Raw genomic sequence first — 26,876 nt, forward strand, 5'->3', positions numbered from 1 at the left:
AAGATTAATACCTTAAAGATAAACTTTATAGTATTTCTTTAAGAAATTAGTAAATATCTAAATATATTAGAAAAATCTATTTTTGAAATATTAATCTAAATAGTATTATCTTCTGCTTTATTAAAATAGGAAGAAGAATTCCGAAGCTTATTAGACTTTTTTTAGTTTTCGAAAACCTAATTAATAGTATTATTTATATTAGTATAATACTATTTAGAATATTTTTTAAGAAATTTCTTAAAAATTATAATAGTATTTTTCTAGAACTAGTAAGCCTCTAATAAATAATAAGGAATCTAAAATTGCATTAGCTTTAATAGATATTAAAGCTAAAGAACTTATTAATATATAAGATTTAGAGCCCTTATTATAATAGTTATAATTTTTCTTACTAGATACTATAATATATAAAGTAAAGAAATTAATAAGTAAATACTTGAAATATTTCAAGTATTTACTAGTAATAGAAAAGAAGGCTAGAAGATTACCTTTATACTTGTAATTATATTAGTAGATAGTAAAGCTAGAAAATATTATAGAATTAATTAAAAATAATTAAAGAAGACTTAAAGAAAAATAAAAGAAAAAGCTAGAAGGTAATAATAGAAAAAGTTATTATATATATAGTTATTAGAAAGAAAGAAAATATATAATAATATAAAGAGGTTCTTTTATAAAAATAGAGAATTATCTGAATTAACTACTAGTTTTTATATTAGTTCTAATTAGAAATTAGTATAACCGATTAATATATACTATAATAGGTCGAGACCCGATTTATATACTTGGCTAGAAGCCTATATTAGGTTATATAATAAAGGCCCGGCCTTTATTATATAATATACCTCCTTAGATTAATAGAGTAATTATATATTACTTAGAAAACTCGGATATCTTAAAGAATATAGTTCTGCTTCTTCTATTTCTTTTATTTTTCTTTCTCTTTTTTCCTTAAAAAATTCTATTTAGTTAATCGAACTACTAGTTTTCTTTATATAAAGGCCTGGCCTATAATATTAGAATTCTTTCTCTTTTATCTTTACTAACTAGAGATTATATATATATAAAGCTAGAAATAAGAAGTATCTGAATCTATATATAGAAAATAAAGCTAGAAGTAAACTCTATTTAAAACTATCTATAAAGCTAATACCTTAGTAAGACTTTAAAGTATATAAAAGCTAGTAGTAGGAAATGCTTGAAACTATATATAAAAGCCAGAATACTAATTTAACTAGTTAATATTAGAAATTATCTAGGTTTTTTTAAGCCTGGCTTAAGAAAATAAAACTATTAAATCTTTCTATTATATAAAAATTTAGAAGCAAGACTTCTGGTAATTAGTTAGATAAACAGATAGCTATATAAAGCCAAGATAATAAATAAGGCTCCCTAATAGCTATAAGAAGCTGTCGTATGTACGGGTACTAGGGAGCTTAGCTTTGCTTACTTAGCGGCCCCTTTTATTTAGCTAGATCCAGAGGCTCCCTTTAGAGCTTCTTTTAATTAGATAACTACTTATGCAAATTACTATTCCTTGCTATTTTGCGATAGTTATAAGCCCGGCATACTAGCTATATATCTCTATTAGTAATTAGTAAGCGTTCTAGTAATTGCGGTTTGTTCTCACTATAGTCGTAACTACCAAAAGAATACGTTTTACCTGGTTTTCTTATCCTTTATTCCTCTCTTTAGAATAGTAGCTCTACTAGTCTCCGATATACGCCTTACTAATTACAGGAGCTTCCCTGCATGGTATATAGAGCTTAAAATTAATTTCACCTTTCGAAACGTATGGTACCTCGTTAATCCCGATGCTCCAGAAGCTCCTTACCTGCTCTCTGCAGAGTCCCCCCTACCTCTTACGATTAATTAAATAATTGAGTAATCGAATATTAAGCAAAATACTCTATTAGCAATATGGGATGCGGATGGGAGGCCAGAAGCAGAGAAGGGAGCATGACCAAGAGCTCCATGTCCAGCTCGTTTTGACGATATTAAGGAGGAATACTTGTTTAGGCTCAAGGAGTACTCTGTTAAGTAATTAAATTAGTTAACGCAAAGCTCTCGGTATTAGAATATCTGGGATTAGGTACGCCGTACGGTAGAACCTGCTCTGCTCGTACTATATCTTGAGTTACTTGTTTCCCAGCAGAGGCTCTCTCTTTAGAACGTCATACGAGCTCTTCGCGAGAAATTCCAGCTATCGGAGAACAATATGCGGGAATAAGTAAGGGAGGATTATAACAGAATTCTGGACCGTGGCAGAATAGGTAGAGAATCTCCCATAGCCTGGATTAATAATTGGTACCAAGCTCTTGCACGAGCTCAAACCTACCGAGTTACAGAAGTCGAAGAATTCCTGGTAATCAAGGACTTTCTTCAAGTGGTAGTAGCCAAGTTTATACTAATTTGGGGAGCATAGCAACTTGCTTTGGTAATTGAGGCTAATGCGCTTGGAGAGCCCATTCGTACGCTCGAGTAATACGGAAGGATCTTTGAGGCCCTGATTCAGTAAAATGAACGCTCTTTACTTGTGATCTTTGCTTCTCTCGCTAGACGATCTGATTCGCAAGGCCACTCGTATTCTTGTAAGGAAACAAGAGCGGAAAAGCACCCGTGGAAGCCCGTTAATTGCTCTATTCTAGAGCTTGTAACTACTGGTTCCTGTACCAGGAAACTTGATCCATAGCCTACGGACGAGTAATTGAAGGACGTACGAGAACGCTTGGCAAAAGGATACGAGAAGCTACGTAGGCAGCTTGAGAAGAAGGGTTAGATAAAGAATGGAGGGAAGTTACCAGGGGACTTTGAGTATTAATAGTGCGTATGATGTGGTTTCCTGGCTTTGGGCTTGCAGAGCCGTCCGGGGCTAGAGCTAGGCTTTTTTGGGAACTGAGTATACTGCCGGAGACATCTGGGGACGCTCTGCTTCCTACCCCTTTTGGTTCTATTAGCTTAATGTGAGGCGTTAGGGAATAACGGTTTCTTAGCTCTCAATTAGGGGAGATAGACCACTATATATATATTCCTTTTAGCTAGGGGTGCTCCGTGGGAGTACTTTACTAGCTATTTCCTTTATATATAGAATTAGAAGCCTCTGGGGAGTGTATCATATGTACGGGTACTAGGGAGCTTAGCTTCGCTTACTCAGCGGCCCCTTTTATTTAGCTAGATCCAGAGGCTCCCTTTAGAGCTTCTTTTAATTAGATAACTACTTATGCAAATTACTATTCCTTGCTATTTTGCAATAGAAGCCTTTATAGTATAGTTTTAATAGCTATTAGAGCTGGCTATATATTAGGCAAACTTGATAGCAAATCTAGCTATATAAATTAATTTAATTAATAAATATATAATAATTCCGAATCTCTTATAAATATAAATATCCCTTCTATTTTATATATTTCTCTAATTCCCTTTTATAAGGTAACTAAAAGCCTGCCTCCTGAATTCTAATAAGTTTAATAGAAATAATTTGGCCCTATATCTCTAGTTTAAAGAACTTTTATAGGCAAAGCTAGAAATTAATAGAGAGGTAATTAGTAGAAAGAAAGAGAGAATTTAATACGGATTCGGATACTTATCCGGAAAAGTAGTAAGCCGGATATATCTATAGCTGGAATATATCTAGAAAGAAGAGAAATTTATAATTAAAGAATTATTTAAATAGATAAATCTGGCCTTCTATAACCTGCAGAAATAATAGAAGGCTTTAAGGGAATTAAACCAAATTTAGTAAAGGTTAATTTCTTTAGGCAAATTCTTAAATAATTTTAATTACCTAATTCTAGAAATAAAGAAATAGAAATAGTAAAATAAGATTAAAAAAGAGTATTTTAAAGTTACTATTATAATTGAGCTTATAGAAGAAATAGTAGAAATAAAGAAGAAAGAATTATATAAGAAATACTATTTCTAGTTATAGATAATTAATAATTAGCTAGCTAAAATTAAGAATATAAAAGCCTATTACCCGAACTAGTTAAATAAAAGGCCTAAAAGCCCTTTTCTGTCTAGAGCTGCCTTACCTATCTAGCTAATAGAATAGAAGCCTACTATAAGTAATATAAGATAATAGTTAAAGAATATCTCTAATTAGGTTTTTCGAAATAAAATTAATTAGTAAAAAAAGAAAAGACTTTGCCTTTAATATAGTTAAGATAATTATTTTATATATAATTATTAAGTAAAGCTATATTCAGGCTTCTTTTCCTAAACTAGTAAATAAAGAAAAGAAAAAAAGAAGAAATAGCTAAAAGTAAAAGTAAAAGATATAAAGATATTAAGAATAGCCCTAAAAAAGGCAAAAGCAGCTCGGAAAAAGAATATTAATATCTCGAATAAAAGTAGTAATAAAAATAAAAAGAACTTAAGTTTGTCCGATTCGGGAAAAAACTAGCTTCTAATAAAAGTCGCTATTAGAAGTATATATAAATAGAGTTAGATTAGTAAGCTTGAAAGCAATTTCGGAAAAATATAATTAGGCTTTCTTTTTTTATATTAGTAATAGTTAATAAAGAGTATTTTATATAAACTCTTATTAATACTAAATATATATTATATAGAATAATTAATTCTTACTTTACTAGTTAATATAATCTCTAGTATATATTAATTACCCCTAAATAAATAGAGGCTTTTAATAGAATAATACCGGATATAATTAGGAAAATAGTAGTATTTAGTATAAATATTAATAGCTATTATAAATCTTATATCTTTTTTTATATAATTCCTAAAATCTCTGGCTTAGATATAATCTTAAATATATAATAGCTTCATTTATAAAATTTATAAATTTATAATTTAAGATTTGAGCTATTTATCTTATTATCGGAAACCTTAATATAAAATAAAATAAGCAGATTATTAACTCTTAGCTTATAAATAGTAAATTATATATAAGTCTCGGTAGTTTTATTCTTTTATTTAGTAAAGAAAAATAAGAAGAGAAATATAAAAGTTTTCTTAGCTAGCCTAATAGATATTTAAAAAGCCTTAATCCGGAAAAAGAGAACTAACTCTTATATAAAGCTTTTAAAATAGTATAAGAGTTTCTAAAAGGCATTCTGCCTAATTAAAATAGAGAAGTTACTATTTATTTAAGGCTAAAGAATTAACTATTAGATTAAATTAGAAGAAATTAATAGAAAAGAACCCGTTATACTATAGGGCCTACTATATAATATATTTCGAAACAAGTTTCTAATACTATAGAAAATACTTATAGAATTATTAGATAAGGGATTTATTCGAGTAAACTACTCTTTTATTACTACTTTTATTCTTTTTATATAGAAATCCGGTAGGGAATTATAATTCTATATAAATTACTAGAGCCTAAATAAACTTATAAAAAAGAACCGGTATTTGCTTTTACTAATCTATAAAACCTTTCGGAATATCGGGAAAGCGAAATAGTTTATAAAGCTTAATATTATAGTAGCTTTTTATAAGATTTATATTACTAAAAAAGACAAGTAGAAAATAGCCTTCTATATAAGATATAGACTTTATAAGTAATTAATAACCCCTTTTAACTTAGTAAATACTTTAAATATATTTCAGAAATATATTAATTAAATTTTTAGGGATTTTCTAGATAAGTTCTATTTTACCTATATAAATAATATTCTAGTTTACTTATCGGAATTAAGAAAAGAGTACTATAAGTATATATAAAAGGTTCTCTAGTAACTTTAAAAAAATAGATTTATAGCTAGATATTAATAAATACAAATTCGAAATTAAGTTAATAAAATATTTAGGGTTTATTATAGAGGCCGGAAAGGGCATTTATATAGATCTAGTAAAGATTAAAGCTATTCTAAGTTAAAAAGCCCTAAAGTTAGTAAAAGATATATAAAATTTTCTAGAATTTACTAATTTCTACTAATATTTTATTCGGGAATTCTTAGAGATTATTCGACTATTATCTAACCTTATATATAAGAACCGAATATTCTTATAGATAAATAAAGTAAAAGCTATTTTCCGGAAGCTTAAAAAGATATTTATTTCGGCCTTAATACTAGTATAATTTAACTATAACTAAGAGATAATTCTCAAAATAGATTTTTCCGAATAAAATATAAATAGTATTTTTATATAAATTAATAAAAAAGGTATCCTATAATTCTATATATATTTTTCGAAAAAGAATAACCTTATAAAATATAATTATAAAATCTATAATAAGGAAATATTTATAATTATTTATTATTTAGAGAAATAGAATATAAAACTAAAAAGTATTTACTAGTTCGAAATCTAAATAAATTATAAAAACCTGAAATACTTTATAATAGTATAGAAACTTATTAAATAGTAAATAAGATAGTTTTTAATTCTCTTATAATATAATTTTAAGATCTTATATATTTTAGAAAAGAATAATAAATAAGCAAATATATTCTTAAAGTAAAAATAAAACCTTTTTAATAGAAAAGAAAATAACTATTAGTAGTTTAGAATATTATAACTATTAAAGCCGGAGACCTTTAATAACCTTTCTAAAAACTCGACTTTTATAGTACTAATATAAGTAAAAAGACAAATTAAGAAGTTTGCCCGATTTCCTAAGCTCGATCTAGATAATTAAAATTAAAAAAGAAGTATCTAGTTAAGAAACTAGCAGAATATAGAGATCTAACTTATAGATATAAATTAGTAAAAAAGCGGGAGAAATGAAATAGAACCTCTTTTAAAGTAAGAAGATTTTTCTAAGCCAAGAATAGAATAAAAGCTATATTAATAACAGGTAAATAAAGTAATAAGTAAAAGATAATATCTAAAATATATTAAGAAAGCTCTAATATAATACCTAAAAGAAAGACAAGTTATATTAGACTATAATTAAAGTAGTATAGAAAAAGAAACAAATATTTCTATCTAACTTAAAAGTTAAGATATTAATAGAAAAATACTTACTATTCTAGTTAAAATAATTTCTTTTCCGGAAATAATAATAGATTTCTAACTTAAAAAAGCTTTATATAAAGCTAATTTAATAGATTTATAACTCGATCTAATATAGCTATCTAGAACAAAATATTATAAGTGCCTTTCTTATATAATAGTTCTTCTAATTAAATATATTAAGGCAAATATACTAGTTTATATAGAACTATAATACTTGTAGAAGAAATAAAATATAGAGGAACTATTATTAGGGATTTCTGAAGCCTCTTTCTATTTTGAGTTAAATCTAGTAAAAGATTTTAATTAATTTTATAATAGAACTTCTATTAAGTAAAGAATATACTAATATAATAGTTATTATAAACTACCTAGAGAAAGGAGTAATACTTGAGGCTATAGTAGATATTATAGTAAAGATAGTAATAAAGTAGTTTATAAGAATTTATTATTACTAGTATAGGCTTCTAAAAGTAATAGTCTCTAACCAGAAAAAGCAGTTTATAGAAGCGCTATAAATTAGAATATATAAGCTATTAGATATTATTTATTAACTATTTATAATATATTACCCTAAAATAAATAAGTCTATAAAAAAAATCAGATAATTAAGACCTTTCTTTATATCTTTATAGACTATAATTAAGTAAATTAGGTAACTTTCTTACTATATATCGAGCTAGTAATTAATAACCGGAATGCCTTATCTATAGGAATTAGCCTATTCTTTTTATTATATAAATACTATATTAAGCTAATATAGCTTTAAGATAAAGTTAGTAAGAAAAGTAAAGAACTATTACTTATTCAAGTAGTAGATAATATTATATATAGGCTCCGTAATATACGAGAGTATATATAAGCTATAATAGTAATAGCCTAGTAATTTTAAGAGAAAGTAGTAAACCGGAAAAGAAACCAGGCCCCAGAATTTAAGGTTAGAAATAAAGTCTAGCTTAATTTCTAGAATATCCGGATAAATAGGCTAATTAAGAAGCTTAATATAAAGTATACTAAGTATATAGTAATTAAAATAGTAGAAAGCTATAGTTTTCGGCTTAATATCTCTCTAGAAATCTATAATATATTTTATAGCAAGCTTCTTTAGCTAGCTATAATAGATCTACTACTAAATTAGTTCCAAGACAACTTATAACTATAACTATAGCTTATAGAAAATAAAGACAAGTACAAAATCAAACGGATTCTTAATAAGAAGTATATAAGATATAGTTAGAAGCTTTTAAAGAAGCTACTTATAAAATGGAAGAATTATATATACTTTATATAGAAACTATACTCTGTACTTAAAGAGATAATAATATTAGAAACTTGAGAGGAGATTATTTAATAGAAAGAAGTTTTGCCTATATACTTATAGGGCCGGTATTTATAGATAAGAAAAAGAGTAATATAATAGATTAAGATTCAATTTATATACTTGGCTAAAAGCCTATATTAGGTTATATAATAAAGTCCCTGGCCTTTATTATTATATAATATATCTTCTTAAGTTAATAGAGTAATTATATATTATTTAGGAAACTCGGATACTTTAAAGAATATAGTTCTGCTTCTTCTGCTTCTCTCGTTTTTCTTTTTTTTTTCTCTTTAGAGAATTCTATTTAGTTAATTAAACTACTAGTCTTCTTTATATAAAGGCCTAGCCTGTAATATATACTTCTAGAAGCCCGTAAATAATCTTAAGAATCTCGGAAATATTCGTATAGGCTTCTTATATAAATATTTTATTAAATTCTTTCTATAAAGCTATTTAGATTATTCTAATATAAGATCTAATAAATAGTATTAATTTCGTGAAATAGTGCCTTAGTACTTTAGATTAAGTTAATTAGAACGCTTAGTTCCTAAATAAAATCGCGATTACCGGCTAGCCCCTATATCTGAAATATAATTATTCTTCTTTCTCGCTTATTTAGCCCTAATCTAATTAGATGCTTTTTATATTTATTACTCAGATTATATTAGTAAAACTACCTCTCAAGATACTAGAAGTTTACCTTAATTAAATATATAATTAATTAAATATTTTACTAGAATAGATTAATAGATTTTAGGAATAAGATTCTAGAAGGGAAATATAGTTATAATATATATAGGGTTATATATAACTTAAAGGCGTATAATAAATCTCGGATATTATAGGTATTAATTAGAGAGATTAATAGCCCTTTAATATTATAACTAATTACTATTTATATTATAAGTATTAGGCTTATAAATCACTAATTATATATATATTATTGGGGCCTCTTATTTAGAGAAGGCTTTCCTAAACCTTATAGAAGAAATAGAGATTAGTTCTATACTGAATTTAATACTATAGTTTTATAACTCACTAATTTATTCTATTATCTTATTACCTACTAACAAATATCTTATATTTATTATTAATAAATATATAATAATAAAATAATTAATTTATAATTAATTTCTAAAAAACAATTTTAACTAGAAATTAATTAATATTTCTTTTTAAAATTATAAGTATTTTCTTATATATTCTTTAATATTTAATTAAATATTATTTAAAATTTAAAATTAAAATTATAATATTTAATATTTATTTATATATTATTATATATATTTATTATAATAAAATTAAAAATATTTAAAAAAAAAATATTTAAATATTATAAAATAACTTTAATTAAATCTTTAATTAACGACCAGACGGCAAACTGGCTGCTGTTTTCGGGGGGTTTGGACGCTGCTTTCTGCAGCCGACTTGCCAGAATTTGCCTAGAAAGATTTCTTGCTCCCCACCCAGCTGCTCAGCTCGTTCAGCAAGCATTTGCTTAGTGGTCGAAGAGCCCTCTTATCTGCCTTTTTCGACGACAGGACCAGGAGCTGACTGGTCTCCACTCCAGAACCTTTTTTTTTTTTTGTGTTCCATGGGTCTTTAGCTGCCTGGGGCGCTATGCAGACGCACTATACAGGATTAAGGCTACAAATGTGATCACGAGACTACGCCTCCGCTCCAGAGCTGACAAAGTACACCAGAAAATCAAAGAAATAAATTAAAATCAAATCCAAACTCCATGTAATCTTGTATCCAGCCTATCTTTCCGTTTTATTGTGAGTTGTTTCGTGAGATGACAGCCCCCACAGGGGCTCAGTTGGCCCTGTAAATACAATCAACGCCCTTGGTCGGGCCGAGGACCACTTCCTCCTACTCCAGTGGTGATAGTGTTTTGGTGTAGCTCGCAAACTGATTTAGGAGACCAGAGGCAAGCATGAAAGCGACAGTTTTGGGGATGAACTCTGGGTCTTCCACTCCAGAACCTTCACTTTTACTCTTCTACTGTACCTGCTGTCATACGCTTCATGATGCTCGCCTGAGCTCCTGCTAGTGGCTCAAGCAGGGGCATTGCGGAAGCTTGCCGCTCGCTACTTCGTAAAGACCTTGTACTACATATCTAACCTTTTTCTGGTAAGGCTTTTAGACATCCCTGTTTAGCGAGCGAGGATAAAACTTTCGCAAGGCCTGGTTGAGGGACCGGCCATGTGTTTTCCCATACTGTATTTGCGCATCATCCCTTGATGGCCGCTATATACTAGTAAGGCTGAGATTACGACCATTGTTTTTTTGGTTGCACATCACCCACGTCCTCCTCAAATGTTTGACATTAAGGGTGGGGGGAGAGTAGTGATACCGTTGCTGGGTAACATCTTACCCCTGCTTGGCGCTTGCACAGACCCTTTGACGAACGCTTCCGTTGTGTCTGCCTGTTGCTGTGGAGATTAACAGTTGTGGGAAGTCCCCCCAGAGCCCTAGGCGAGCAGTCATTTTTGCCAGCCGCTCTCTCTTTTTCGTCTAACATAATTCCACTGGATCATACTTTTCTCATATTCGAATTCTTTAATCCTGAGCTTGAACCATCCTCATCATGTCTTCGGCTACTGCTGAATGCGAACGCTGTCGAGATGGAGATTTGAATAACCATTGGGATCATCGGACCAAAGCGACATTCCAAACGATATATGACAGAGTGAAGTTTCTCCTCGAGAGCAGACCGCGTGAATGGAAGAAAGACCTCCAAGGTTGGAAGAAAGAACTCCAAGGAGCGATGCGAGAGCTGTTGGCAAAGCACATTGGTGATTCTCTCTACTCTGCGTATCGTAAACTTAAGTCTTACCAATTCGGTTTCTCTTCTAGAACGCGCAATCGGTCGACAAATTGTCAAGACAAAAGCTGTTTTCGACGGGTCAAATCTCTTCCCCCAAAAAGATGACCCGGGCGCGCCAAATCATTTCAGATGGGCCTTCAACGGAAACTATACAGGCTTCCCTGCAAACAGACTGAGTTCGTGGAGCCAACCCCATATTCTAGAGTGTTTCGAGGCTCTCGAGAGTGACGAATTATATATCGAGGACTTGGAAAAAGCGCCAGGCCGAGATGAACCTAAACTTCAGCTTGCAAGGGCCACGGAAGATGCGTTCAGAAAGCATATCTGTATGTCTTGGTAGCTGTCTATTCAACTGCAAATGGCTGCTGACGAAATACGCAGTGGATCATACAGGCAGAGCCGTAAAGGATCTTCAAAAGTGTCTCGTCGGAGACGGTTCTGCTGGTCTTAGAGGCTGGATGTGGGACTTTTCATGGGAAGAAGAGTTTCACAAATTTCCACATCAGAGATTGCTGTGGAAATGGAGTGACAAAGATTTGAAAGCTTCAATGGAATTATTGAAAAACGGATCATTGAAGCTCGTTCGAATTGAGGTGAGTCGGCCTGTAGACCTTGAAACAACCGGCCTTAACCGCTTTACAGAGCCTGCGATCAAGTTCATCGTCAGCGTCTTGCGAGAAGGCCATTAAGAAAGAAACCAAAGCTACGAAAGCTGCACGACGGCGTGGTAATACGATGGTTCCTAGCTCAGATGATGAAGACGACGAGGAAAATGAGCCACATAACGATGACGAGCATGATGACGACTTCGACAGCGGAAGCACTGTGGTTGTGGACGAAGGCTCCAACTCCGGCGACTTCGAACGTTTACTGCCTATGACCCGCCAGTTGCTGAAATATCTTGCAAGGCTTGAAAAGCAGCAACTGAAGGTGTTAGAGCTGCAAACTTTGAACAACACCCTACGGAACAGCAATACAGACCTGGACAAAAAGATTGAAGATACAAAGAAACATCTTAAGTCGGCTAGACGTTTCAATGAGATCTTGTTGGAAAAGCTCGAAGGAAAGGAACTGGAGGTCAAAGAAATGAAAACGAAATGCGATCGTTTGGAGCGGGAAAACGAAGAACTGAGCAGGAAATATGCTGCTTCGGAACAGAAACCGGAGGTCAAAGAAATGAAAACGAAATGCGATCGTTTGGAGCGGGAAAACGAGGAGCTGAGCAGGAAATATGCTGCTTCGGAACAGAAAAGAGAAGAGGCTGAAACAGTGGCTTACATTGCCATAAATAGAGCGACGACCGTGTCCGAAGGCTGTGATGCCTTAACTGCCGAGTTCAAGCAACAAAACAAGAGCAATAGAGCGTTGATAACGGGAATGCTGGCAAGCATTGAAAGAAGTCACTCTCCTGTTCTCGAAACAATAACCAGACCGACCGAGCCACCAGGTCAGGCCGGGCATCAAGAATCCCCACGCAAAAGTCACGCACGGCCTTCCAATATTCCGGCAGCTTCGAAGATCAGCCAAAATCCTCACTTAGGACACGCTGCGCGCACCCGACCCTTTCAGCAAAGTCTGAGTCAGCAAAGTCCTACACGTCCTACACGTCCTGCACTCATCCCGAAGCCAAACAACGCACATGTTTTGACATTCAACTGCCAACCCCCTTCAAGCAATGGCCGAGAAGGCACAGGAACAAGTGCAAAGAATACACCAACTGCTCCGGGTAGTGAAAATATTGCCCAGGGAGATACAGAGTGGCTGCAAACAGAATCACCAGACTGCAAAATTTTCAGGATCAGGCTTGCTGATGACCAGGGTGGCCAAATGTTCTCCTTTAAACGAGAATGGTCTGATGATGAAAGGCCCCAGACCACCTCCAAAAAAGCAAGGAATTAGGTGTTTTTGTAGTTCACTTTGAATAAATCAACTGCTTCTGGTAAAGACGTTGCGCCTCTTCTTTTTTTTTTTTTTTGCGTTGTTGTACTCCTGTATCTGATCCTCCCAATGCTTCTGGCCTTGAACGCCACTTCCCTCGACCACAACTGCTCCCACGATGGGGCTGGCCAACAGAAGGATGAGTGGGGCCCTTTTTAGACATTCGTCCCAGCAGATGCCAAGGGGCAAGTAGGCACACAGGGCTTGAGCCGCTGCATGTCCACCTGTAGGAGGAAGCTTATTTGACTCTGTGCTGTACTGTACCATGGTCCAGCGCGTGGGTACTGCGGCCGGAGTCCTGCCTGGGAACTTCTTGAAGATCCACTTCCAAGGCTTGCCCTCCTTCTTCCATGCCAGTAAGCGCTGCTCGTCTAGAGCCCCCCATGGGATATTCATCCTCGTACCCGAACGGCCGAGCCCGTCCTCGCTCGAACGTCCGTCATCGTCACTGCTGAGGTCGGGATCGCTATCGCTCAAACCACCATCGTCATCGCCGCTTGACGGCTCACTCCCTCGCGATGCAAGAGCCCCGGTATCAACGGCTCTACCTTCTTTAGGCCGGGTACGCGTCGCGTCGACGCGGTCACGGTCTGCCCCCGCAGTAATCGATAGAGTCGTGCTACCGAACGAGGGGTGGGATGATACATGCAGGCTGCAGCCACTCTAGAGGTACAAATGTTGCTCAATCGCCATGATAGTGAAGTCGTCAATCGTCCCCACGTGGCCCGTATTCGCGATGAGTCGAGCCAGCTGGGCCAGAGAGACTCCTCGCCCGTCACAACCGTCCCAGATCGTCGCCGTAAAGGAGGAGTAGTCTGCGGAGTGCGGACGGAACGTGATCTCGGTGCTTTGTCGCTGCGTCTATAAATAGTGCCGGTCCCTGGTCAGATTCCCACAAGTCAGTCACTGTCGCCACAAGCCAAATACATCTCCATCACATACCTCGAATTCCGGGTCTGTAGCCCCCATCATCGTCGGCTGCTGCCGCTGCTGCTGGTCATAGCGTGCTAAGTGATGCACCGCTCGACTTGGTGTACTAGAGCTTGTTGAGGATGCTGGTTTGTTCCAGGGCAGGTTTGCGGCGGGTTGCTGTGCTCTTAGAGTGCGGAGGTGTTGGATTGTAGGTATACTGTGGTTTAAAGGCAAAAGCGGCCATCTCGAGCGCGTGGAAATGATTGGGAGTAGTCGAGAAATTCCAGCTGGAGGTTGATTGCACAGCTGAACTGCACAAAAATGACAGAGACAGGGAAATCGAAGGGTTCATAGACTCCTCGCACTGCCCTCGCAGAACCGGAATACGCTCTATGGCCCGCTGTATACGCCCGCTATGCCAGGCTTCCCCCTTCTAACGCCCTCTCCGTAAAAAAAAAAGCCTCGGCGTCAATGCAACCCATCTCGCGCAAAGATCCGCTGCAGCGACAATACCCTGTTACCGTCGATTCTGCGCTCCCCTACCGGAATATGCCCATCCGCAGCCGTTATCCCACTTCGCTGTTGTTGTGTCGTCACATAACCTCTCTCTTAGCGTCTTAGCGCGGCACCCCGACTATTTGTTTCAGCATTCGCGCTTCTCGCACCATCAAACAATGTTGGGTTTATGGTCCCCAATCATTTTCAAGCTAGAGACGAGGAAACAGCCCCATTGCTTATTTTGGATGCTGGGCCACTTTTGAGGCTGCTTCCACGTCGAGGCTTGTCTTACCCCGAGTCAAAAATGAAGCTATTCCCAGCTATCCCCATTGACTGCGGAGCGGCGCCGCTAACCAACCGCGAATAGTTCTGCCCCCCATTAAAAAAAATTGCTTGATCTCTTGAGCAGTGAACTGTAGTTTAGTTAACTATTACGTAGTGCTTACGACGCTCTTGGTTAATTAGTATAAATCACTGAAGATCAAGTTTTCCTTCACGTGACTATATTAGCTGATCCGTGACACATGGGACAAGGCTGAAGCCCACGAAGCCACTACTATCCCCCCCCCCCTAAACACTTAATAGCCGGTTCCCCTCCCACTGCGCTTCGCTTGTAGTCGGGATAAGCAAGTGTCTCGTTTAACCAAGTATCCCATCGAGAAAATGCGGGCCCTAAAATTTATATATAATCCTTACCAAAAAACGCGTCTTGCAATTGCGCATTTGGCCCAATTTATTAACTAATTTATTATTTAATTTACATATAGAGATTCCAAAAATAGATATACCTTTATTTGATTTTACTAGAATTAGGGAGATATTCTGGGAGTATTTCTATTATCTATATACTATAGAAGCTAATTACTACTATATCTTTAATAAGGCCCGCAAATAGTACCTTAAAAATAATAATAATTTAGTAATTACTACTATAAGAATATATTATATTAAGAAAGCTTCTTTGCGAAAATTAGTACTCCGCAAATATAATAAGAAGAGAAACTCCTAAAAACTCTATAATATATATAATAATAATAATAAGATCCTAAATAAGATATAAGAAAAGGCAATTCGGCAATATTACTATAAGTAATAGAAGGCTGGTTTGAATACTATATATTAGATAGTTCAAGCCGTAATTACTTACTTAAAGGCTATAAGTACTTCTTTTAAATCTAATAATATATCTAATATAATTAGGCTAAATCTCTCCCAAAACCACCTCCTTTAGCTACTTGATTTAGCTTCTAGATACGGAACTATAAGACACTTTATATAATTAAAATAAAGCCAATTATATATATATAACTCGAGTTCTATATAGAAGAAGATATTAGAATATAGTTTCGGAAATATTAAGATACTTTAGAGAAGCTTTATATTATAAAAGAAAAGAATATTCTAAATATAGATAAGTCAGAAGCCTATATTAGTTACCTTACTAGTAAGTATATAATTATATTTATAGAGGTAAAGAAGCTATATATAGCAAGCCCTAAAAATCGCAAATTAGTTATAATAATCGAAACTATTTATATAAATAGATATAAATCTCTTTCTTTATTTATAATTACTTCTGGAAACAGTATATCAAATGAGTAGAGTAGAGTAGAGTAGTGGGTCCTACTCATACTCTACTCAACCAATTATAGCGCTACTTATACTCTACTCATACTCTACTCAAGCTACTCATGAGTAGTATAAGTAGTGTGAGTAGGTGCCCACGTGACAGTTACACGTGACAGGCTAGCCTAATTAGGTAAGCCTCCTATCTAGCGCCAAGTTTCTACCCAATTAGGCAATGGCATTGCTTAGTAAGCGAGCCAAAGGTCAGGGGGAAATCAAGATTCTAAGAAGTATAACTAGTTTATTATTATAGAAAATTAATATTTAGTTAGTCTTATACAAGCCCTAGCTTACCTTTACTAGAACTACTTAATAAATATCTTTATTATTTAATTATTATTAAATAAATCTTAGTTTATTATTGTTACGTAATGGCTACTCATTACTACTCATACTACTTATAAGTATATACTCTACTTTACTCAAATTTTTAGGACATTACGCTACTCATATTCTACTCACGCTACTCATGAATATTCATGAGTAGTATGAATAGTATGAGTAGTTCTTTAATATACTGTCTGGAAAGAAGATTATAGATAATTAGATATTAGAAAACCTGATTAGTATAGAGTATATTAAATATATTTCTACCGGATATATAAATAATAATATAGCTATAAAATACCTTAATTATTTAATTAAGTATTTAAAAGCTAGTTTAAATAAGTCCTAAAAAATACTTCTTTTTAATAGATATAAATCTTATATCTATAAATCTTTTTAATTAAAGGCTAGTAAATATAATATTAAGCTTTTCTAGTTCTTTTCCCATTTAATATATATCCTTTAACTACTTAATATTAGTATATTTCGCTTCTGGAAATACTACTATAAAATAGTAATTTATATAGCCCTCTAATCTCTTAATTTTAAATATATAATTACTTTCTTTTTTCGTAATTTTATCTTTATTTATATATAAATAATATAAAAGTATATAATTAAAAATGCCTTTAAAAGTTCTAATATATAGCCTATTAATTATAAAGCTAAAATTAAAAAGATATAATTATATAGAAAAAAGAAAAGATTAATTAAAGAAATTAAGGTAAAGAATAGCCTAAATCTTCTCCCCTTATTATCTATCCGCCCTAATAAAGTATAGAATATAGCCTCAATTCTATATATACTTATAGATTATAATTCTATAAAGTTTTTAGATAATTTAAAAGAAACTTAGAAGATTACTATTAAAAAAATTAATATATAATTATAAAAGAGTTATCTCTAGATAATAGAGTACCAGGCTCTCTAAATAAAGCTTTATAAGAAGTATAATTAAAAGGCGAAATCTTATAAAAGCTTATATAAAAGAGGCCTATCTATAAATATAGTAGAGCTTTATATTAAAATTAAAGAAAAGAAGTAAAAGAATAATAGAGAGGCTCTTTATAAGGCTAAAAAGAAGCTTGCTACTACTATTAATTAAGCTAAAAATTACTTTAAGAATACCGGTATCTAAGCTTATAAAAATAAGAAAGCTAGATTAGCCAGAATTATAGAGTATTAATTAAAAAATAAACTAATTCTAGTAAAGAATATAATACTAATTTACGAACCTAATAAAAACCCTATAATTATTAAATAAGCTTATTATAAGAAGAACTTTTACCCTAATTTATAGCTTATAGTTTACTAGCTTAAGGTATTCCTTAATAATCCAGCCCCTAATTAGCTAGAGGCACTAAATACCTTTATTAATAAAGATAAGAATATAGTAATTAATACTATAAAACAGAAATATTAAAAGAAGAATATAGGAAAGTATATAGACTCAAGTTCACCCTCTTTTAATTACCTAGACTCGTTAGATATAGAGAGTAATACGGGCTTAATTAATAATATATAAGCAAATACTAATTTTATATAGTTCTAGATAGCTTTGTTTTTTTTATAACTAGTATCCTTAATTCTATTATAAATATTCTTGATTTTGTATATAATATATACCAAAAATCAAGTACTAGCTAAAATCTCAATAGAATACTTAATTAAATAAAACACTTACTTATTATAAATACGCAACATATCCTAATATATACTAGCCTTACTTAGCCGCTTATCCCTAGCACCGGCCATATACTAATATTATATATATACCCGCTAATAAGTAATTCGGATAAGAGTAACATAATTTATTACCATATATGCCCCCCCTTCTTTTCTTTCTAATCTCAATAAACTAGTAAAGATAAGTAATAACCTCTATATAGCTGCCGACGAGCGTACCTGCAAGGCCCGCCGCACCGGCCTATAGGCAAAGAAGAACGAGTAGCTAGTAAATACGGCGCGCAGTTACCTGTTCAAGTAGCGGGAGTAAAAGGTGCGCGCCCCTCACCCCCTTATATAAGACTCGCTTGCTAACGGGGACCATATAGATATAATACGCAATACCGCGCCTCGCGTAAGACGGCTCTGCCTATATCTGGCCAGACGGCGAGCTCGTTACGCCCAATAAGCTAGCGGCATAGCTCAAGAAAAACATCCTATTATGGCATATTAAGCCCCCCTCAAGATACTAGCCACAGGTCCGTATAAGAGCCATTAACCGGCAGCTATAGCGAGAGCAGGCTAATACTACCGCTCTTACGGAGGTCGAGACGCTCGCTAAGGCCTTAGAAATACCCCTAATAGACGCTATTATATTACTCGCAAATAACCGCAAGAGCTATATATCCCCGCTAGCCCTCGAGCTCGCGACTCAGGAAGCAGAAGCGCCTGCCACACCCGCAAAAAGGGCCTTATTTACCAAAAGTATAGTTAATACCTATATTATAGCTATTCTCGAGCTCTAGCAAATATAGGTCGCCTATAGTAATAGTAATATTAAGAACCCTTATAGTATTACTATCTATAGCTTCCTTAAGTAATATAGCTAGTAATAGAGTAAGCTAGACTATAAGGCATATAAAGACTATAGTAGTAATAGTATTTAGGCCAGCTACTCTATTAATAAGTAGCTATAGATCTAGAATATTCTTCTAAATAGGGCCGCTTATATATTATAGAGCCTCCGGATATATACTAACTTGCTTCTCGGCTACTACTACCTCTTATATAAGGAGAACCGGCAGAAGATAAAGTTTGCAGACCTATTTCTGCTTAACTATCCGGCTATAAAGAGCCTAATAATATATAGCTACCTTATAAATCTGCTCTAAAATAGTAAGATAAATAAGATAGCCTATAAGAAGTTTATAGGCATCTTATAGTATAAGAACTCCCTCTTATATATATAAAGGGCCCTTACCTAGCTCTTCTTCTAGTACTAGTATATTACGGGTAAGGCACTACTAATATTCCGCTACTATAGTAACTAGTACCGGATTAAGATCCTTATTAGCCAGAATTATAAGTAAAAGCTCTTATACTTAATATAGCTTTAGAAAATCTAATATATCTTTAATATAGCTAGTATTATCTCAATAATAAAGATATATTTACTATAGGCGCAAGGCGCTAAAAAGGCCAAGATCCGGAATATATTACTTAGCCAGATCTTGCAGGCCGGCTACTAGAACTAGAGTATTCTCTATTAGGCCTACCTAATATATCTGCCGCACTAATTTATATATATTATTGCCGGCTTCTTACTATTCGCAAGTAACTACTTTCTCGCGCAAGCGGCTTATAAGCCACTATATAGGCTCTAAAAGTAGCTCTAGCTCTAGATCAAGAAATAAAAAGCGCGCTTTAAGGCATATACCTGCCGGTAGACCTAGAACCAGGGTGGCCTAGATAAGAATAACCTTGCCGCAAACGGCTTTCTCAAGCTTATATAGCGCCTATATCTTGTCTTACTATAAGACCTCGCTATTCTATAGCCGCACTACCCTATACTACCCTTCTTTACTTATGCCCCCTTTTATAGGCCGGAATAGGACAAGTTTGTAGTTATAATATAGGCCAATGCTATTACTAGTATAGAGCCGCAGAGCCTGCTCCTATAATACGCGCTTCCCGAGCTAAGTAATATTCTTAAGAGCTCATATAAGGCCGTCTTATAAAGCGTCTAGTAGCTAGCAAACTAGTAAGCGGCAGCCTTATAAGTACAGGTAGTAATACTATAAGCCCTATAGGCCTAGCTAGATAGAATCTTATATATCCCTATTACCTTTACCTTAGGCGGCGGGCCCCTAGTAATACTGGCCGCGCTACTAGTAATCATGCCAGTACTAGCGGTAGTAGGCAGGCCCGTTACGGCTACCGCCGCCGCCGCTACTTCTGCTACTAGTAATATTATCGGCCCGCTAATACTAATAGCCCTAGCGCGGGTCTTTATAGTCAAGAACGCCTAGCGGAAATAGCAGAAGGGGCTTATAGGCCAGCCGGCGCTACAGGAGCTTAAGGCGCGGTAGGGCAGCCGCTAGCGCCCGGAAAACGCTATCCGGATTACGTTTAGTTACCGGAAGATACTCTGGAACGAGATCCTGGCCCGTATAGCCCGTGGCAAGAGTATTAACGAGGCCGTTGCCGAGTTCGAGCTACTACGCGCGAGCCGGAGCCTCAACTCGCTAGTAGAAGAGCTAAAGCGGCGCCGCGAATACATTACGCCTACGCCGGCGCGGGGGCCGGGCCAGGGGCTAGCGAGGGTAGTAAGGGGGCAGCCGCAACAGGGGCAGTACGGATAGTAGGGGAGAAGGGGGGGCCCGCCGCCGCGGTAGCCTGTCTATATGGGCTAGGGCCCTTTACTTATATAGATATATAATAATAGTAATACTTTCCTCTTATATATACTTCCCTTAGCCCTGTAGCCCCTTATAACAGGCGTCCCGGATACCCGAGAGCTAGATGAGGCAGCGTTGCGGCCGAGCGAGCCCCTGACGGCCTCGCTTAGGCGAGCGCGCACGCAAGCGCGCCCGTAACTCGATAACGCCGCATCCGATCCGGGCGATTCTTGGACGGGCAGCTCTATACGGCCTCCAGCATTAGTTTCGTACTACCGGGGCCCGGATCGGACGCGGCGTCGTCGAGTTGCGGGTAGTAATAGTCGCGGCGCACTTATTGCAGGCTCTGCCTGAAATCACAGGCGATGTCAGAACATGTCTAAGCGAAACGCACCCACAATAAGTTCTGCTTATCCCGACCACAAGCGAAGCGCAGTGGGAGGGGAACCGGCTATTATAGTGGGTCCAACATTCGCCTCACTCTCATGCCACGATTCACACCACTAAAGGCACGCAATGAGTCTTTACCGCTTTCTACTTCAAGTGAGCCAGTACTCACTGGGCTTTCTGCCGCTCTTATAGTGCAAGTTGTACTATATGCTAGAAGCTTCTACATGCTCTGATTGGCTAAAAATGGGGTGAGGCGTGGCGTGAGTGAAGCATGAGAGTGTGGCGAATATCGGACCCACTATACTATCCCCCCCCTTGAATACTTACAGTGGGTCCTTTAGTAACGCCACCCTGAAACCTCGTTTATAACCCCCAACTAGGAAATATCAGGTGCTCTCCAGAATCGCTATTGGCCATACACCCTTGAGTTGGTCAGTGCAGGAGTGGTGTTATCCCAGGACCCACTATAAGTATTCAAGGGGGGGGATAGTAAGTGTTTAGGGGGGGGGATAGTACAGATTTGCCCCTGTGTCATTGGACTCTCAAATCCAGCCACAACACAACGCCAATATTGCCAGTGTGTCAAAGAATTATTCAAGTTATTCAAGTTATTCATGAATAAAATAAGAGTAACGAATATCTTAAATAATTTGAGTAAAATAGAATAATTATTTATGAATAACATGAATAATCATGAATAATCATGAATAATCACGTGGAAGTCACGTGGAAGTCAATTATTATAGTAAATTAACATATATTTAAATTTGAAAAAAGAACTAAGGTATTTATTAAGCAGCCTTATATAAGTTAAGCTAATATTTATATAAGGCTACTTAAATACAGATTTTCTATAATAAATAAACTGATTATCGCTAAGGTTCGATTCGCTTACCAAGCGCCACTACCACCTGATTAGGTAGCGAGGTGGCGCTTGGTACGGCCCCCCCGAAGCCGTACCCGATTAGGCTAGCTCAGTCACGTGCATAGAACGTACGTTATTCAAGTTATTCATGATTATTCATGAATAATTTGAATAATATATGAATAAAATAAGAGTAACGGCCGTTATTCTATTCTACTCTATTCATTTGACACACTGAATGTTGCCGCCTAAATTTTTCAAATGTTGAACTTCATGTTACCAACTCCTGAGCTACCACTTTCTACGGCCAGCTCAATAGACATTGCTCTCGCCGTCTTCCCAGCATACTTGGCATCGATCTCAACTCCTTCATGGCACAATACCAATACTCCCCGCTCAAGGAAGAGGGGGGGGGGAGGGTTAGACTACTTACTCTCCATCCTGGCCTTTTCAATTCAGAAACATACGTCGTGCTTCACAATGAAACACTCGCAAAGAGTAACACCCCTGCTTTTGAAGCTCTTTCTTACACTTGGGGCTCCATGGAAAACCTACATGACATCCGTGTTGGACCCAGTGCAAACGACGTCCTCTCAGTCACTAGAAACTTGGCAGTTGCGTTGCAGCATCTTCAACATGTCAAAAAGGTGCGAGTTCTATGGATTGATGCTGTATGTATTGACCAGAAGAACACCAAGGAGAGGGGCCAGCAGGTAGAAAGGATGCGCGATATATATACGCTAGCAGATAGAGTCGTTGTTTGGCTTGGCGCCGAGGAGCAGAACAGTATATATGCTTTGCAGCTCATGAGTGCTTTGAGTTCTAAGATAGAGGTAAATTGGTTATTAGTTGTGATAAAGCCTTCTATGCTGGGAGAGGACGAGCCAGATTGGACTGATCGAAGCAAACCGTTGCCGTACGAAGGCAAGGAGCTGGATGCCATATACTCTTTGCTTCATCGCTCGTGGTTTGAAAGGCTTTGGATCCGGCAAGAAATCCGTTTGGCCAGCAAGAGGTCCGTCATTGTATGTACACTCTCCCCACATCCCTATCCCTAATTTACTCTCACCTCTCAAGCGAAGAGTACCAATTCTGTCTGAGCCAAAGTCCGCGTCGCTCTCAGCACTCTTGTCTGAGTCCGGATGAAGCAAGGCTAACCTCAACATGTTCTAGATGTGCGGAAACACGTCTATCCCATGGCAAGCTTTCCGCAATGCTATTTTCTGCTTGCGGCACAAATCAAAGAAAAAGGAATTTCTTGGCGTCAAGGCTGTTCCCTTCCATGAACGCATAGAAATGGTGTACCAACTGAGCGACGATGCCAGCCCGGTCCCATTCGGAAGGCTTATCCGCATGACTAAATATTGCAAATGCTCTGATCCAAGGGATCGGGTCTACGGGTTGCTAAGTATGCTTCAGAAAACGGAAAGGGAGATCGGGATCAAGCCCGATTACTCTTTGACAACGAGTCAAGTCTACCAAGACGTGGTTCTTCGTTTCATTCACCACTTTAACACGCTCAAGATTTTAGCGTCTTGTGAGATGCAAGAAAAGCCTTTGGACGTGCCCACATGGGTTCCAAATTGGTCTGTGGGGAATATTGCCGACCCTTTGTGGAGTCCGCTTGCCGACGCACAATCACCCGCGGCTGCAGAGTACCTGGGCAATGGAGAGCTGAGTGCTGCAGGCGTTAACGCTGCAAGTGTTGAGAGTGCCGAGAAAATCAACTTCGTAAACTCTTCGAATCCAGAGCTAATTGCAACTATCAGAAGGCATGCTCCTGCTGATGTCCTTTGCGGGTCAACCGTAGGCGGCGTGAGCCTTCTCGATGCATATTGTCGTACAATTTGCTGCGATTACTTTGGCGAAGGCTACCTTCCAAGGCTCTCGCACTTTCCAACCTTTCAGGAGAGCAGGGAAGCTTTGGTTTCCTTTCTCACACAAGACGGAGATTCTGCCGTAGATTTAACTCCATCTAGCGGCCCGGCAAAGTACCTTGACTGGGCGTGGAACTTCCTTCAAGGCAGATCATTTTTCAAGTCGGTAGAGGGCTACATCGGACTCGCCCCGAGAGCGGCAAAGCCAGGGGATGAGATTTGCGTCCTCTTTGGATGCCAGTCGCCTTTACTGCTCCGTCGGACCCAGGAAACTAGGTACCAAGTCGTAGGAGAATGTTACGTATACGGGTTGATGCACGGCGAGGCCTTCCTTGGGCAACTTGATTGGAAATACCACCCCATCCTTATGTTCGATGATGCCTCTAAATATCATATCCCTGCCTTTCTGGATACAGCGACTGGAGAGACCCAGGCTGTTGATCCAAGAATGAAGGGATTACTCAAAGCAGATAGTATTTGCCCAGATCAAGGAGATCGAGGCAAGTACGCAGGTTCAACTTTAACGCCAGAGCTCCTGAAAGATTTAGGGGTTAACGTGAAAATCTTTGAGCTTTTATAACGACCACTTAACTTCTTGCGAGGTGTCTTTTTTTAAGAAGGAGAAGAAGAAGAAGAAGCGCACGTAACCCTACCACAATACTCCAAAAATTGCCGCTTGGCCACCTGCACTTTCAATAAGGATATACACTCAATTATCCAGACTCTATGGGAACATTTAGTATGCCCTCGTCGAGGAATCGCATAAACTTATTACTGTCACATAAACACTTGCTATTGAGGTCTCTTTTCATTTCGTTGCAGAATTCTTTTGCCAAAACATTTGTACAATTATATATTTCGTCTTAATAAAAGCGACTCATTTGAAGTTCTAGCAAAGGAAATAGACTAGAGACTTCCTACTTCCAAATCGGATCAGAATAGTGAGCCTAGTTTGCAGACTATCCCGTTCTACTCAGAGTAAAATCAGCTGTCTCGAGCAAGTGCTCGGCATCTGCACAGGCTCGATTATTTCGAGCTTATATTTCTTCTAATATAGTTCTCTATTACAAGAACCAACAGTTAGGCATACGTGTATATCAGGAGATAGTGGCATGTGGGGTTTATTAACCGTAAGAACTCAAGCGCGTGCTCCTTCAACTGAGCCTGGAAACAAAACGTTGTTGGTATTGGCTATCTCGGGAGCTTTGTCATCGCCTTGCGTTGCGTCGTGGGCGCATGCAGTATAATCGAACACAACGCAATGTCAGCAGCTTTGCACGGGGTTTCTTGTTACACAACAGTTCCATCTGCTGCAATATTGGCCATCGAAATGGTGAGACTTCGCTCGTAGTGATATTATGTAAAAGCTCGCCACCCCCAGCTATTCCATTATACGACTTACTGAACTCTATATCTACACTTCATTAACAGCAGAAAATTGGAACCACGCCAATCACGCCAATACTCTCATCCAAGGGAATAGCAATGGGCACCGAGACCACCGAAAACCGCGAAGTCATCCAGCCTTTCAGCATCAATGTTCCGGAAGAAGCTCTCGCAGACCTACGCCGACGTCTAGCACAAGCGCGTCTGCCGGACCGCGAGACGGTAGATGACTTCTCACAGGGCGTGCCCCTGAAAACCATCGAGCAAGTCCTGCACTACTGGAATACCTCCTACGACTGGCGCAAAGTTGAGGCACGTCTCAACGCCGTGCCAAACTTCATCACCGAAATCGATGGGCTCGATATCCACTTCCTGCACGCGCGCTCGAAGCATGAGAACGCACTGCCGCTGATCGTGACACACGGCTGGCCCGGCTCGGTAGTAGAGCAGCTGAAGATCATTGACCCGCTCACAGATCCCACGGCGCATGGAGGGAGTCCCGCGGATGCCTTCCATGTGGTGATCCCGTCAATGCCCGGGTATGGGTTTTCTGGGAAGCCGACGGCTACGGGGTGGGGCCCGGAACGAATCGCGAGCACCTGAATCACGCTTATGCGGCGTCTGGGATATGAGCATTTCGTGGCCCAGGGCGGCGACTGGGGGGCATTGGTCACCGATCAGATAGGTGTCCAGGCGCCGAAAGAACTGCTCGGCATCCACACGAACATGCCCGGCGCCATTCCCGAGGACATCAACCTGGCATCTCTCTCCGGGGCCTCAGCACCCTCTCTTCTCTCTGCCGAGGAGCGGAGCTCGTACGATCAGCTCGTGTTCTTCTACAAGAACGTCTACTATGCCTTCTGGATGGGTACGCGGCCACAGACGATGGCCGGATTCGCAGACTCGCCGATCGGCCTGGCGACCTTCCTGCTGGACCACGACGCACGTAGCCTCGAGCTGATTGCCCGCTCGTTCGATGGACAGGCCGAGGGTCTCTCGCCGACCGATATCCTCGACAATGTGACGCTGTTCTGGCTGACGAATACCGCGGTCTCGGCTGGGCGGCTGTATTGGGAGAATAAGCTGCCTTTCTTCACTCCTAAGGGCGTCAAGGTGCCTGTTGCGGTGAGCGTGTTCCCCGATGAGCTATACCAGACCCCAAGGACTTGGGCGGAGAAAGCTTACACTCACCTTGTTCACTATAATAAGGTTGAAAAGGGTGGACACTTTGCTGCATGGGAACAGCCGGAGATCCTTACTAAAGAACTTCGCGATGGCTCTAGGTCCCTACGCAAGTAGTTAGCTCGAGACAGGTTAGCGCTGGCTTAAGGAAGTCCCTGTGCCGTTTTGCTTTGAATACAGTGGTGGAATGTTACTTCAGTAATTTTGTTAGTAGTAATCCTTGTGGCATAGATTAAGTATGCGGCACGATATAGGAACAGAAATGAAAAGCACTTGTTTCAGTATAATTTATATCGATTAATTCTTGTTTTTATTATCATATTTTATGTTAGTATTTAAAATTAAGAAGATTAATCTCAAGAAGCGGGAAAGAAAAGTTTTTCACTCTATGAATCCTGACCCTAGTCTAAGCCATATCGTTTTCTTTCTGTGCCTCAGCTTTTTTCTTCCAGGAGAAAAG

General features: G+C 37.4%; 5 protein-coding genes across 5 annotated transcripts; all 5 read left to right on the forward strand.

Annotated features, from left to right (window-relative positions):
- Nucleotides 1–1,416: 1,416 nt before the first annotated feature.
- On the forward strand, nt 1,417–3,227 carry K444DRAFT_620285 (uncharacterized protein; the record flags this gene model as incomplete). Its single annotated transcript, XM_024881677.1, has 7 exons — nt 1,417–1,424; nt 1,741–1,848; nt 2,236–2,389; nt 2,426–2,481; nt 2,560–2,653; nt 2,693–2,703; nt 2,758–3,227. The coding sequence occupies 7 exons, from the start codon at nt 1,417–1,419 to the stop codon at nt 2,777–2,779; spliced, it is 453 nt and encodes a 150-aa protein (XP_024728029.1). The 3' UTR covers nt 2,780–3,227.
- Nucleotides 3,228–10,832: 7,605 nt separating this feature from the next.
- K444DRAFT_636477 (uncharacterized protein) lies at nt 10,833–12,971 on the forward strand (the record flags this gene model as incomplete). The annotated part of the gene is made up of 4 exons (XM_024883997.1): nt 10,833–11,064; nt 11,102–11,398; nt 11,454–11,665; nt 11,715–12,971. 4 exons carry the CDS (start codon nt 10,833–10,835, stop codon nt 12,969–12,971), a joined length of 1,998 nt encoding a protein of 665 aa, XP_024728030.1.
- A 5,639-nt stretch (nt 12,972–18,610) lies between these two features.
- On the forward strand, nt 18,611–18,844 carry K444DRAFT_543805 (uncharacterized protein; the record flags this gene model as incomplete). Its single annotated transcript, XM_024875991.1, has 1 exon — nt 18,611–18,844. A coding segment is annotated over one exon (234 nt), but the record flags the coding sequence as incomplete, so codon positions are not given.
- Nucleotides 18,845–22,342: 3,498 nt separating this feature from the next.
- Nucleotides 22,343–24,428, forward strand: K444DRAFT_647422 (uncharacterized protein; the record flags this gene model as incomplete). The annotated part of the gene is made up of 3 exons (XM_024885333.1): nt 22,343–22,642; nt 22,673–22,996; nt 23,241–24,428. The coding sequence occupies 3 exons, from the start codon at nt 22,343–22,345 to the stop codon at nt 24,426–24,428; spliced, it is 1,812 nt and encodes a 603-aa protein (XP_024728032.1).
- An 861-nt stretch (nt 24,429–25,289) lies between these two features.
- On the forward strand, nt 25,290–26,601 carry K444DRAFT_669040 (epoxide hydrolase domain-containing protein). Its single transcript, XM_024887483.1, has 2 exons — nt 25,290–25,753; nt 25,883–26,601. The coding sequence occupies exons 1-2, from the start codon at nt 25,334–25,336 to the stop codon at nt 26,531–26,533; spliced, it is 1,071 nt and encodes a 356-aa protein (XP_024728033.1). The 5' UTR covers nt 25,290–25,333; the 3' UTR covers nt 26,534–26,601.
- The last annotated feature ends 275 nt before the right edge of the window (nt 26,602–26,876 follow it).

Source organism: Hyaloscypha bicolor (assembly GCF_002865645.1).
Source record: "Hyaloscypha bicolor E unplaced genomic scaffold K444scaffold_182, whole genome shotgun sequence".
Classification (NCBI taxonomy): Eukaryota; Fungi; Ascomycota; class Leotiomycetes; order Helotiales; family Hyaloscyphaceae; genus Hyaloscypha; species Hyaloscypha bicolor.

What these genes read in the sequence shown, in the direction of transcription:
- K444DRAFT_669040 (XM_024887483.1), top strand. Translation starts at nt 25,334, where the DNA reads ATGGGCACCGAGACCACCGAAAACCGCGAAGTCATCCAGCCTTTCAGC. An exon ending in CCGCGGATGCCTTCCATGTG is followed by an intron (nt 25,754 to 25,882) that starts GTGATCCCGTCA and finishes TTCGTGGCCCAG; the next exon opens with GGCGGCGACTGGGGGGCATT.